Source organism: Micromys minutus, assembly GCF_963924665.1.
Source record: "Micromys minutus genome assembly, chromosome: 29".
Taxonomy (NCBI): Eukaryota; Metazoa; Chordata; class Mammalia; order Rodentia; family Muridae; genus Micromys; species Micromys minutus.
The window spans coordinates 24,893,268-24,907,228 of NC_137964.1; the positions used below are offsets into that span (position 1 = coordinate 24,893,268).

Consider the following 13,961-nt stretch of genomic DNA (forward strand, 5'->3'; position numbering starts at 1 on the left):
AGCTGCTGGATCAGCATAATCCCAGCATTTGGGAGGAGAGGCAGGTGGGTTTCTGTGGATTTGAAACTAGTCTGGTCTATAAACTGAGTTCTAGACCAGCCAGGACTACATAGTGAAATCCCATGTTAAAGTAAAAGCAAAACCAAACCAACCCAGGAAAACAGAAGACTCATAGTTGTCCTGCTTTAATGCTTCCTGGTTCCTTTTCTTATTGTGTTTGCATTTTCTGGTTTTTCTTCTCTTTTAGTGTGTGTGTGTGTGTGTGTGTGTGTGTTTTCATTCCTCTAGTGTGGCCTTCTGAAAGGAGCTCCACCTACTGAATGTGAGAATGACAGAGTTAAGGAGTTTAGTAGGACTCTAGACTTTTTGGTGACTTTGGAAGACAAGGCACTTGTTTTTATAATGACAGTAACACCTCTTCCAGGACCTTAGAGATGTTTGTATTGTCCTTACACAGTGACTGGGAACTCCTATTGATGGCTTACTGTGTTTATATAGAGTATATTTTTCTAGCTTCCCATTTTAAAGGAAAAGGAACTGAGACTCACTTGAGGTATTCTAGCTGAGCCACCTGGTCTAGGTGCCCTTACTTCTTTTACTTAGATTTTCCTATTAAAATGTCTTTTATCTTAAGGTCTGCCAATATTAATAATGTCTATTATTCTTAGTTTTTTTTTTTTTTTGTTAGTTTGGTTTTTTTGAGACAGGGTCTCATATAGTTTTGGCTGTCCTGGATCTCCCTATACTGACCAGATGGTCCTTGAACTCAAGATCTTCTTGCCTCTGTTTCCTAAGTGTTGGGATTCAAGGTGTGTGCCACCACACCCAGCTTATTCTGAAGTTCTTGGCTTTTTTTCTCCCCCTTTACATAGCAATCATTATAAATCACGTACTTAATTAACGAGGCAAAGTTCTAGAGAACATTTGAGAACCACTAGAATTTCACTTTGTAAAGTATTAATGCTTATAAAACTACATTGTTCTTCAGACATTTACCCACACAACAGAGTCACCAGGTGGTTGGTGACCTTGCCTTTGGCTGGCAGCTACAGTAGCAGCTTTGGTTCTTTTTGTTCTGAGGCACTGCACAAGTAACTGTGAAGGCCTCTGGGTGCCACCTCTGCGGTATTTAATGCCAGCACTATCTCCAGGGCTTCTGCGCTGCTTGTTGAGTCACTTGATGGTCCTGATTCTGAGCTAATGTCTCATGTTTTCACTATGTCCACAAGGAGCTACCTGCTCCTTTTTGTCTGTATTATGTACATGCAGGTGTGAGGGACAACTTCCAAAGTCATTTGTTAAGCACTGTCCACCCCCATTTTAAAGACAGGGTATCTTGGTGTGTTGGAACTCATTAAGTGGGCTAGGCTAGCTGGCCGGAAGGCCCCAGGGATTGGCCTGTGTCTGCCTCCCTAGTGCTGGGATTATAAGCATGTGCCATCACACTGGGCTTGTTATATAAGTCCTGGGGATTTAACTCAAGTCCTCATGTCTGCAAAGCCAACACTCTAGTGATTGAGCTATCTCACCAGCAGCCATCTGGTTCTCTTTAAGAGAGAACCATCTGGTAATTTTTGTGTTTTCTTTTCCCAAACGGCATTTAAGTGACCTTTTGGTAACCAGTGTGCTGAAAATTTGAAACTTATTTAATTTTCTTTCTTAACAGTTTTTTAGATTAAAACATAACCTTTAATTAAAAAATCTTAGATTTATCTTCATTTTATATGTATAGATGTTTTGCCTACAATTATTTAAGAACACTATGTACATGCAGTACCTACAGAGGTCAGAAGAGGGCATCAAATTCCCACAAACTGGAGTTATAGATGGTTGTGAGCTACCACATGGTGCTAACCAAACCTTGATTCTTTGAAAGAGCAGCCAGTACTCTTAACCACTGAGTCAGCTCTTTAGCCCTGTCAGTGTCTGCCTGCCTGTCTGTTCATCCACCTGTCCATCAATCCATCTGATACAGGGTCTCTGTACTACTCTGGCTGTGTAGACCACACTGACCTTGAACTCCCAGAAATCAACCTGCCTGTGTCTCCCAGTTGCTGGGTCGAAAGGCATGCATCACCACACCTGACCTAATAAAGTTATCTCACTCATTCCTTTATTCATCTATTAGTATAAATTAGTAAATTCTTATAATTATAGTAGTTGCTACTCTAAATGTATTTAGAATAATCACAGTTGCTAAAGTTATCCTTCAGGCAAGTCATTTTTAAGTTTGTCTTGATTACAGGTATAATTATATACTCATCAGTTTTGCAGTCTTTGTTATAATTGTTATTTATGATATATTTCTAATATAACTCTTCAATTTAAAGCACAAGGAATCTAGATGTGGTGACGGTTCAGTAGATAAAATGATGCACAGGTGGAGAATTAGAGTTTAGATCCCCAGAATCTAGGTAATCCTAGAGTGCCTGCAGTGATAGGGAGGTGGAGATGGGCGGATCTCCCAGCATGAAGCAGTAAAGAGAAACCCTGCTTCAAACATGGTGGAAGGTGAGGACTGACTTCTGACCTCCATGTGGAGTGATGTGGTGTGTGTATGCCTGGACACACACATGAACACATCAACAGTGACCATGCATGAACACATATATACGTCATGGCATATGTACATGTATGTATAAGGAACTATCTGATATTGTTATTGAAACTTGTTCTAGATCTGTGGAAGAACTACAGCTCAAACTTACAAAGGCTAATGAAAATGCAAGTTTTCTGCAGAAAAGTATTGGAGAAGTAACTCTTAAAGCTGAGCAGAGTCAGCAGGAAGCAGCCAGAAAACATGAAGAAGAAAAGAAAGAACTGGAGAACAAATTGTTGGAACTGGTAAGAAGAAGCGAAGGGAAGTGGGTAGGCAGTCACTGTGTTGCCAGTTGGCTAACCCCTTCCTTTGGGTTCTGCAGGAAAAGAAGATGGAGACAAGCCTCAAACAGTGTCAGGACCTGAAAGCCAAGTATGAAAAAGCCAGTTCTGAGACTAAAACAAAGCATGAAGAAATCCTGCAGAACCTCCAGAAGATGCTGGTGGACACAGAGGATAAACTGAAGGCTGCTCAGGAGGCGAACAGAGACCTGATGCAGGACATGGAGGAGCTGAAAACCCAGGCCGACAAAGCCAAAGTATGTTGTGGGGGCAGAAATATTCGCTTGTGTTATATCTTAGCTAGGTTTGTCAAGGCTGCAAGAGAGCTTTGGGGCAAATGTGACCTGTACATGCATGGCAAATTGCATCTGCTGTAGCTTTCAGTGTTTGTAACAGCTGTGCTCCTTGTAGGGATGGTAATGACTAGAAGGCTACTGTGTAGCCATTACCACCCCATGCTGCTTGTCCCCAGTGGTTGCAGTTCCTTACTGTTGCCTGGCCTCTGTCTGCTTGCTGCAGTAGACTCTGTTGGGAAAGCATCTTTCATCTTGACTGAGCTCCCTCCACCTTGCACTAGGGTGGTGAAAAGAGACAAATGTCAGAAAGGCAGGAGGCAGAGGCCCAGGGAAGCAAGTGGGCAGTGTTGGAACTGGAGGGACCCAGCTGATGAGCAGGCTTATAGGAAGCATTAGAATTCTGAGGACGGCTACGACTGTCCCCAGGAAGACTTGCTGAGAAGGAAGCTGGGTTCAAATAAATTTAGAAAATATCTAATTAGTTGAAAGTAGTTAGAACCTGGAATTCCAATTTATGGATCAAGATCATATCTGAACCCCAATATGTTCTTTGACTTTTGGTAACTTAGTAAAGTTTATGTTTCCTACCACTATTTAACCTTTTTAATGCTCAAAATTTTTTGTCTTAGATGTTTATTTTTAATGCACTAAAGAAATGTTTGTATACAAGTTTACAAAAACAAAATGATGAGAGAGAACTTGGAGCTATTAGAAACGTTGTAAGGACAGGGATCTGTCTTAAATGTAGAGTGCCTGCCTACTCTATCTTGGAATTAAGTTCCAGGAACCAAAAAGAACAGCAACACAAACCTCACATTACCTCCTGTTAACTGGGAGGACCTGATATAATCCATGTCAGTGGAAGGGGCACAGTCTCCCCTCTCCTCATGCTATCAGGTTTTTCTCCTGTGCTCTCTTCTCTAAAAGACAGGTCCCAGCTTGATACACCATTTAATGGTAGATGTGATTCCTTGTTTGATGTTGCCTGTGTAGTCTTGTAGACTACACCACAGCATTCCAGTAGCTTGTGCGAGGCTGCACTGACCATGGTAGTTTTGGTTAAAATGCTAGGATTATTCCTCTTCCAAGTCTGTCCTCTGATGACAAACTCTGAAGAATCTGTTGAAGACCTAAGGGTGTCACCTCAAACAAGTTTATGTATGCAACCAGTAAGCTTACATCACTTCAGAAGGCCACAGAGTCAGTGAGACAGTGACCCAACATTCTGCTGTCTATTCTAGAAGCCACTAGTTAGATGAGGTTGTGTAAAGTTAAATTTGCACAGCTTTGAATTCAGCTGTCTCGGAGGACTCATTGCATTTTAAGAGCTCACTGGTCACATGCCTACCATGCAGAGGAGGAGGAATAACTTGCAAACATTGATTTTATCACAGAAAACTCTGGGTTGTGCCATTAGACATCATTAATTTATCTTACAAATTAGCATTTATAAAACACTTCATTGTAGCCAGCAAGGCATTAGTCTGCATCTGAGTAGCATGTGTGTGATACTGGGACTGGCACTTTTAGCCTGTGATTGTCCTTCCTGCTAAGTAAGGGCTTACACAGTGTTAGCCTTTCCCTTGTTACCCCTCCTTTTTATATAATAATACCCACCTATTAAAATATATCCACTTTTTGGGGGGGTTTGTCCCTGACATAGTTTTTGAAAAAAATCTATAAATTTTTTTTTTTTTGAGATAGAATTACCTGACAGTTAGAACTGTAAGAAAGAGACTCATTCCTAATGTGAAACCCAAGGACGTTTCTAGAAATGATTTCACACATTGTTTCAAAGAGAGGAAGCTAATCGGCACTTTGCAAAGTTCATTTTCTTTGTCCTGTTCCTTTATGGACCACATCTCCAGTTCTTACCCCTTTGTTATTCAGATATTTTTTCTGATGCTTATTGTAGGACATTCTGACCTTCCATGGTTTAGGCCATATTAAGTTATTTGGGCTTGCATTTGTCTGCTTGATTTCATTTTGTTCCCATTCTTTCCATCTCTTGTCCCTGTAGTCGCTAACTTATTTGTTAACATCTGCCAAAAAAGAGATTGAAGTCATGTCAGAAGAGCTGAGGGGTCTGAAATCAGAGAAGCAGCTCTGTGCTCAGGAGGCAAACGCTTTAAAGTTAGAGAAAGGTTCCCTTTTATCAAAGCTTATAGAAGTGGAGACCAAGATGACTTTGCTTCAGGAAGACCAACAGAAACTGTGGTCAGTAAACGAAACCCTCCGCTTAGAAAAGGAGAGAGTCTCAGAAGAAAAGCAGGTTGCTGAGACGCGTTATCAACAGGAGCACCGGGATAAAGAGTCCCTGGTGGTCGAGAGAGAGAAACTGCTTAAGGAGATCAATGCTGCACAGGAAGAGCTCCTGAAGTTGCACATGGAGAACGACTCCCTGGAAGCGTCCAAGGTGAGCATGCAGGTACTCATCGAGGAGCTCCGCTTCTGCAAGGATAAGCTGATGGCCATGTCGGAGAAGGCCCGGGCAGAGAAAGAGCACCTGGAGGGGCAGGTCAAGAAACTCACTGCTGAGAACATGGTCTTGGTCAAAGACAAGGATGATGTCATTCAGAAACTTCAGAGCGCTTATGAGGATCTTGTCAAGGACCAGAAGGCCTTGGTCCAAGAGATCGAGGACCTCACGACTGAGAAGAAGTCAGCCGCGGAGAAGCAGATGAGCCTGGACAACACCTGCCTCACCCTAAAGGCGGAGCGTGAGAGCCTTCTCCAGAGCAACAGAGACCTACAGTTTGAGAAGGACACGCTGCGCCAGGGCCAGGAGAAGCTGAGTGCTAGCCTGGAGGCCACCCTGCAGGTCAAACAGCTGCTTAGCAAGGAGGCAGAGACCCTGCGCACGCAGCTGGACTGTGCCAGCAAAGCGCTGAGGAAGGCAGAGCTGGATATTCGACAGCTCCAGACCTCTAATGCCAGCCTCACAAAGCTCCTGGAAGAGATCAAGACCTGTCGGGCGATCACGGACTCGGAGTGTATTCAGCTTCTCCACGAGAAGGAGAGCTTGGCAGCCGCTGAGAGAACGCTCCTGGCGGAGAAAGAAGAACTGCTAAGTGAAAATAGAATCATCACTGAAAAACTCAACAAATACTCAGAAGAGGTGGCACGTCTTGAGATGGGCCTAAATGAAAAGATCACAAACTTAACTTCTGAGAAGGAGATGGCTTGCCAGAAAGTTGCTAGGCTGAAAAAGCAGCAGGATAGTCTCTTGAAAGAAAAATCAGCCCTGGAGATGCAAAATGGAGATCTACTTGCTGACCGGGAGAACTCTATCAAGACCATAGGAGATCTGAAAAGGAAGTATGACCAAGAGGCTGCAAACAGACGAATAATTGTGCAGGAGAAGATGAAGCTGCTTGGTAGCATTGATGCTCTGAAGAAAGAGCTTCAGGAAAGGAAGAAGGAAAACCAGGAGCTGACAAGCAGCAAGTGTGACCTGTCTCTGATGCTGAAAGAGGCTCAGGATGCCAAGAAGAGTCTTGAGAAGGAGCACAGCAGCATGATGCAGGCCAAGGAGAGCTTGAACGCTGAGCTGAAGACTTGCTGCTGCGAGAAGAACATCCTTCTGAGGGATGGCTTGAACCTGCAGGAAGAGTGTCAGAAACTAAATGAGGAGATCCGGGAAATCCAGCAAACGTTAATCTTGGAGAAGGAGGCCAGGGCCAAGGAAAGCGAGACCTCTTTATACGAAAACAACAAGCTTCATGGGAGAATAGTGCTCTTGGAGGAAGAGATACAGGGATTGAGGGTGTGTAGTGAGCAGCTCCAGACTGAGAATTTTACACTTACCCAAGAGAAGACCAACTCAGAGCAAAAAGTGGTGGAGATCATTAAGGAAAAGGAACTCCTTAGCGCAGAGACGGCTCAGCTTGCTGCCAATATTGAGACCCTCAAAAGTGACTTTGCTGCTCTTTCCAAGTCCAAGTTGGAACTGCAAGAACTACACAGCTGCCTCACCAAGATCCTGGATGACCTCCGGCTGAACCATGAGGTAGCCATGGCTGAGAGGGCTGAGGTGCTTCAGGACAACAAGAACCTCCTGGCTGAGAAACGGGAGATGATGCTGAGAAATGAGGAGGCGCTGAAGGAGAAGGAGAAGCTGGAAGAAAGCTACTTCATCCTCCAGAAAGAGATTAGCCAGCTGGCCCAAACCAACAGCCACATTTCAGCCAACCTCCTAGAATCCCAAAGTGAAAACCGGACTTTGAGGAAAGACAAGAACAAGCTTACCCTTAAAATTAGAGAGCTTGAGACCCTTCATTCGTTCACGGTAAAGTGAGAGGTTCGAGTAATGAGCACCCAGAGTCCTCACTAACTGTGCACTAACATTAGTGGCTTAGGGAGATCCGGCTGATTAAGCCAGCTGTGTGTGTCCATGTCCAGTGTTTCATTACAACCAAGGAGGTTGATTCATTATTGAATGTCTCATTTCAATAAACCTCATTCCAAAAAACCCTGAGAACTGTGAATAAAAAAAACCTTTTTAATTTATGAAGAAGCTTTGATCCCTGTAAAGGTGACTGTTTCCTGGAGGCTTCAGGGCAGCATCAGTGTGCACACTGAAATACAGTCCTGAAACCTCCACGGCTGATAGCAGAGCGAGTATAATACCACGAACATTATCAAACCCACCAAATGAAACTAATCAAATGTCTGAGATAGCTCCGTGATTACTTTAGATATATAGTAGCTGAGAATTCATGTTACTGTATCTCCATCTTTTTTATTCACAGTTATATTCATTATCCAGTTTCTCCATTTTTTCCCATTCAGTGCTCCTCATGAAACACTTGAGACTTAGGCTATAATTGCCCAAATTATTTAAATTGTCTGAAAAATTCTTAGCTTAAATTGAGTGACTGAGATAGGCAGACAAGTCTTCTGTACTTACAGCAGTGAGTTTGAGGGCCCGTCAGTTATACAGGTTGTTCTGCATCATCACCAGATAGTCTGTCACAATGATGAGCACATGCTTGTCAGTGGAACTTGGAACTTGGATGGAGGTTTAGAGGGATGAGAGAATGTGGAAACAGTTCAGAGTTGACTTGGTGGAAGATGCCATGGGAAGGGCCTATCCCCTTGACCTCCTTCACAGTGTAGACCCTTCCTGGCCTGGTTTGTGTGCTCTGGGGTTGTCTTGATGACTCTCATCCTAGGTGTGAGCTGCTTATTCACACAGACGTTAAGAGCAGCCTCAGCCGTGCATTCTGACCTCCCCATATGGTGCCCATTTTGTCTCCTCACCGTGTCTCTTTGTGCTTAGGCTGCTCAGACTTCAGAAGACGCCATGCAGATCATGGAACAGATGACCAAAGAGAAAACAGAAACGCTGGCCTCCTTGGAGGACACCAAGCAAACAAATGCGAAACTACAGAACGAAGTAATCGGATTTAAGTGTTTTTATGTTTGTTTGTTCAAAGCTTACTGACTTGATGGGCTGCTTAGACACTTAACTCAGAAGTGTGGGCTTCAAAAGGTTTGACCTAAGTTAGACCTGCATGTACACCATGCCATGAATATGTTACTTACACTAAACTAAATTCATGGTGACACTGGGTGTGGTGATGCATGCCTATAAACCCAGACCTTGGGTGGTAGCAGCGGAAGAATTAGGAATTCAAGGCTGGTCTGGGCTACATGAGATCCTATAAACAAATGAACAACCCAAAGGATGAAGAGAAAGCCCTGATATTGTGGTGTTCTTAGATAACTATTTAGTGGGGCCACTGTGTGCATTTTATATCCTTCCTTTTCATCCTACACACTTTTCTTTCAATTTTCTTCTAAATTGGAGCTACCAGATTCCATTGCCCAACCCCCGTACAGGCTTTTTCTTGGCTTGGTTCAGTGTTTATACCCCTTCGTGTCTTCTTGAGCGAGGCTGTCTACAAGTAGCATTTTCCTTTGGTCCTTGCTCTGATGCCCTGTTCCCATCTTCCCAGCTCACAAAAATCCTTCTTGAAAAGCTGCTGTCTGAAGTGGGATGTGAAGTTCTCTATAGTTTCAGACTATAACTTTTTAAAGTTACAGGCAAGTAAGATATTCAGAAGGTAGTTCAAAGGAAGGGACTGCCAGGTGGAAAAGTTACGTGAGGACTAGGCTAGAGACCAAGATCTCCCAAAATGGGCATTTTGAGATAATTATGGTAAATAAAGATTAACAGAAAGTACACTCAGATCTTTAAGGTTTTCCTGGAGGATAGGAGCAAGCCGAATTGTGTCCTCCCTCAGGAAGTCTGTTGTTACCAGACCACAAGGTAGATGAGCTGTTTCTTGGGCCTATTACAATGCTTTATTTCCTTCACTCATAAGTCCAGGATATCGATGGACATTAAAAGGAAGGTGGTGTGTTAAAATTAGCTTGGTACCTTCTGGATTCCTGGTTGATGGCATATGATAAGGACAAAGGGGGACAACTCCCTCTGACTGTAAGAAGCCTTGTGGGCCACTTTCCATCCATTAAATGCCTTGCTTTCCCACTAGAGGGCAGACGTGAAGAGGGCTGCTGGACAGTGGGGGGGTGCATAAATGTGAGTACACTTCACTCTCACTTCATGGCTTCCTCCTCTTCATAGAAGTGGCAGATGGATTAAAGAATTTTTCCCAATTGACAAATGGTTGAGTCAAATAAATAAGCTTTGTAAGTTTAGAACTGACTTTAGAAACATCATCTCCTAAATGACTAATCAGTGAGGAGAGAAAAGGGTTTTAGTCTGACTGTAGAGACCAAGCCTTGATAATGTCGATGTTTGACAATCTAGTTCTTGATCTTTAAAGATGGGCTGTTTTGAATGGCAACCTCAGGTGGAAATACTGAGGATTTTACAAAAAATTAACAAAGATAGACATGGTGATGCACACCAGTAACCCCAGCCTGGGAAGGGGTAAGGTAACCAACCAAACTAAAGCACACATGACTAAAGAAAGCTTCTTCCTTAATGTACACTAGCAATTTCGGTTGGCATTTTGGCCAGGTGTACAGGAAATGAAGACTGAACGAGGAGGAGATACGCAGTTCATAATCAGTTTGTCATTTGTAATCTCTTCTCTAGATGACTCCCTGCCACTTCTGTTACTAATGACTAATTTCATCTATTTTTAAATGTATATTTTTGTGAAAAATTTATCCAGCCATGTCACTGAAAAATGAAATAATTTCATCATTTTTTTTCCTTCTTGGTCTTTAAGTTGGACACACTTAAGGAAAACAACTTGAAAACCGTGGAAGAGCTGAACAAGTCAAAAGAACTCCTGAATGTAGAGAACCAAAAAATGGAAGAATTCAAGAAAGAAATGTAAGTTTATATCTTTTGAGGAGAATTGCAAGTTTTAAAAGGAAAGCGATATCTGAAAAGCTTAGAAAATAGTTCTCAGTCTCCTAAAATGCATTCATTCCCCATGGGTGAATTCAAGAACCATAGCTAAGTTGAAGATCAAAGGGAACTAGACTAGCTGCTGAAGTATGAAACGTGGAGTTCAAATACATGGCTGGTCATGTACTAGGGTTACATTTAAATGTTTATGTGTTAGCTGGTCATAACATGTAGAACTATAAGGCCTTTCATTAATAAATACTTCAGAAGCTGGACGTGGTAGTGCATGCCTTCCATTCCAGCACTTGGAAGGCTGAGGCAGGTGAATGGATCTTGGTGAATTAAAGGCCAGCCTAGTTTACCTATCAAGTTCCAGGACAGCTAGGGCTACATAGAGAGACCCTGTCTCAAATATAATTAACTAAGATATCAAAGTGAATCCTTCAAAACTTTTCTAATAGAAAAAAAAGTCAGAAATGGTAACACATGCCTATAATTACAAGTAACTTAGAGTCTGAATTAGAGGCCAGCTGTGTTACATAGTAAATTCCAAGACAGCCTGGACTGTAGCTCCATTTATCAAGTGCTTGCTGGGAAAAATTGAGAACCTGAGTAGAAATCACAAGCACCTACATATACTGATTATGGTGGTGTATATTTGTAACTCCAGTGCTTCAGGGCAGAGACAGGAGGATTCCTGGAGTTTGCTGAACATCTAATGGAGCTGAATGGTGAGCTCCAGATTCAGGAGAGTCCCTGTCTCCAAACATAAAGCAGAGAGTGACAGAGGAAGACACCCAGTGTCCACCTCTAGCCTCCATCCACATGTGCACACATACTCACATACATACTTGCACACACACACACATTCACACACATGATTAAGAACATATATACCAAACACAAAGAAACTAACATTTTAGTTACATTCAGAGATGGTGCACTCAAGAATAGCTTAGCAATTTTTTTCCCTCTGTGACACAGTAGTTATGCTACCTGGAGTGTGGGCCTCTGAGGTGACTTTAGTTCATTTGTGTCACAGGTCTCCCATTTGCTATAGTGTTACTCCTGAGCTCTCTGGGTCACATTAGGTTCTGGTTGACAGGGTGTGGTAGGGGGGCAGGACCACAATGGATTGAACCAAGAGGGCTCATATGTTCAGATAGCATTCTCATTCCACACTGAGTACATAGACTCGTCCTTCAGTGAGTCTGCCATCACAGCCCATCACCCTTCCCAGTGTGGTACCATACCCATAGGTAGGCAAACTATGGCTCACTGCAGTTGTAAAGTGCATGCTTAGCATGTGAGGCATTGAGTCTGAAGCGGGAGTGGGGAGAGGTTGTGTTTATAGCTAGATGTGGCAGTGCATGCTTGTGATCCCTGAAATCAGGCAGCTAGTGCTGCCTATTGAGAATCTGCCTCATGCCTGTGGAAGGAATGTGAGTAGGAGACAGCGGTGCCAGCCACTGTCATAGTGGTGGTGCCTATCTTTCTTCTGATACTTTCCTGAGGGACGTTTTTAAATAACAGAGAAGCAGGCCCTGTGCCAGGGCTGCTTTGGATTCTTTCTGCCCACCAGGCCTAAGGAAATTCCCTCTTCCTGTCAATGACAAGGCACCCCATGGCTCGATTTTTAACTTTGCCTAGAAACTGGTGGAAGGAGGCCTGGGGGGTTGGTGAAAAGCCCTGGCCTGTGACTCTCTGTCTTGTGTCCTAGTCTTGGCCACACTTCAAGGCAAGGACATCTGCTTTCAAAAGGCTGTGTGGTAGAAATGGTACTTCCTGGATTGTTGGGCATTCTGTAGTTGCATTCTTCAGTGTCAAAAGCTAGAGCAGGAATAGCTGCTTGTGTGTGTGTGTGTGTGTGTGTGTGTGTATGTGTGTGTGTGTGATAAGCATACACATTAGTCATGTTCTCCAGAGCTGTGGTGATGGAGAGACAGTGGAACCAGAGGAGAGGCACTGTCCTGACGGAGCTCCCTTTCATGGAGCTTCCATTTTTATAGCTGGAAACCAGCACTTGGGATGGAATGTTCTTTAACTCCATGCTCCCTACTAGAGTCATTTCAACAGCGCCCTTGATTTTGGTTAGCCAGCTTCTAATTTCAGCAGGAGAGTCACAATGCAGTGGTTTCCTATTGCCATGTGACTTTCTATCTTAGAAGAACTGCCAAAGAGTCCAGTTTTTTCTGGACTATATTTAATTTAATAAATTTGTGAGTAAAATGTAATGTCAGGATCAGCACTGTTTATTCTGTCTCTCATTTTTAAGCTAGGGAATATTTTCTGTTTTAAGGTATCTTGTCCTATAAAAAAGAAAAGCAGTTTTAAGACTGGTTAGAATGGCTGAGAAACGGCTTGGTTGGTAGACTATTTGATGTGCAACCCCAAGGACTTGACTTTGGCTCCCTAGCACCCTGTGAAGGCTGGTGTGGTTGCAGACCTGTGGTGCCAGTGCTGGGGAGGGATCCTAGGCCTCTCTGGTGCTGGCCTAGCAGATCCTGGAGCTCCAGGCCCAGTGAGAGAACTAGTTTCATCAGGTAAGGTGGGGGGTGATTGAAGCAGACACTAGGGCAGACCTCTGGCCTTCCATGTGTAGGCACACACTTACATATGTACTCGTAAATGAACTCACACACACTCACACAGTTGTTAGAAATGTTTGTTTGTTGTTTTGTATTTGAGATGGAAGCCAGCTCTGTGGAGTTGGTTCTCTTCCTCTACATGAGTTCTGGGATTTGAACCCTGAGTTATAAGGCTTGCGTGGCAAGTGCTTTACCTGCTGAGCCCCAGTGGCTATGTTTTTGGTGTCTTGTTTGAGCTTTTTTACTGCAGTATTTTTTAGTGGTGGTGCTAAGCAAGTGCTAAATCACTGATCCACACTTCAGCCCACAGTATGCTCTTTTTAAAAGTCTGTTTTGTGTCTGCTCTTTTGAGACAAGTTATCTAGGCCTGGCTGTCCTAGAATTTGCTGTATAGACCAGGCTTGCCCCACGATTGCAGATATTCACCTACCTCAGCCTTCTACTGAGATTAAAGGTGCTTGCCTGGGCTTGAGAGTTGGATTAGTGGTTAAGAACACTGACTGCTCTTTCAGAGGTCCTGAGTTCAATTCCCAGCAACCACATGGTGGCTCACAATCATCTGTAATGTGATCCGATGCCGCCTTCTGGTGTGTCTGAAGACAGCGACAGTGTACTCACATACATAAGTAAATCTTTAAAAAAAACAAAAAGCAATCAATCAAACAAACAAAACTGTTTAAACAACAACAACAAAGGTACTTGCCACTACACATGGCCTCGCTATATGTTCTTTAAACCAGCATTTAAAAAAAGCTTGTAGTACCTAAACTTTGTATATATGTGATGAAAAAAATTGTTTAAAGAAGCACACTGACCAGATGTGGTGGCATACACTGTAATTCCAGCACACCAGAGGCCCAGACAAGA

The 13,961-nt window shown here is 43.2% G+C and overlaps 1 protein-coding gene across 3 annotated transcripts in view; it reads left to right on the forward strand.

Annotated features, from left to right (window-relative positions):
• Positions 1–13,961, forward strand: part of CLIP1 (CAP-Gly domain containing linker protein 1) — an 83,328-nt gene that overhangs the window by 43,291 nt on the left and 26,076 nt on the right. For 2 of the 3 annotated variants that reach the window (XM_080940968.1, XM_080940969.1), the window contains 4 exons: positions 2,679–2,844; positions 2,922–3,137; positions 8,458–8,574; positions 10,382–10,488. In XM_080940968.1, coding sequence (XP_080797094.1) covers positions 2,679–2,844; positions 2,922–3,137; positions 8,458–8,574; positions 10,382–10,488 — 606 coding nt within the window. Of the gene's footprint in view, positions 1–2,678; positions 2,845–2,921; positions 3,138–5,196; positions 7,465–8,457; positions 8,575–10,381; positions 10,489–13,961 lie in introns of all 3 variants that reach the window. The other variant, XM_080940967.1, reaches the window with a different exon arrangement.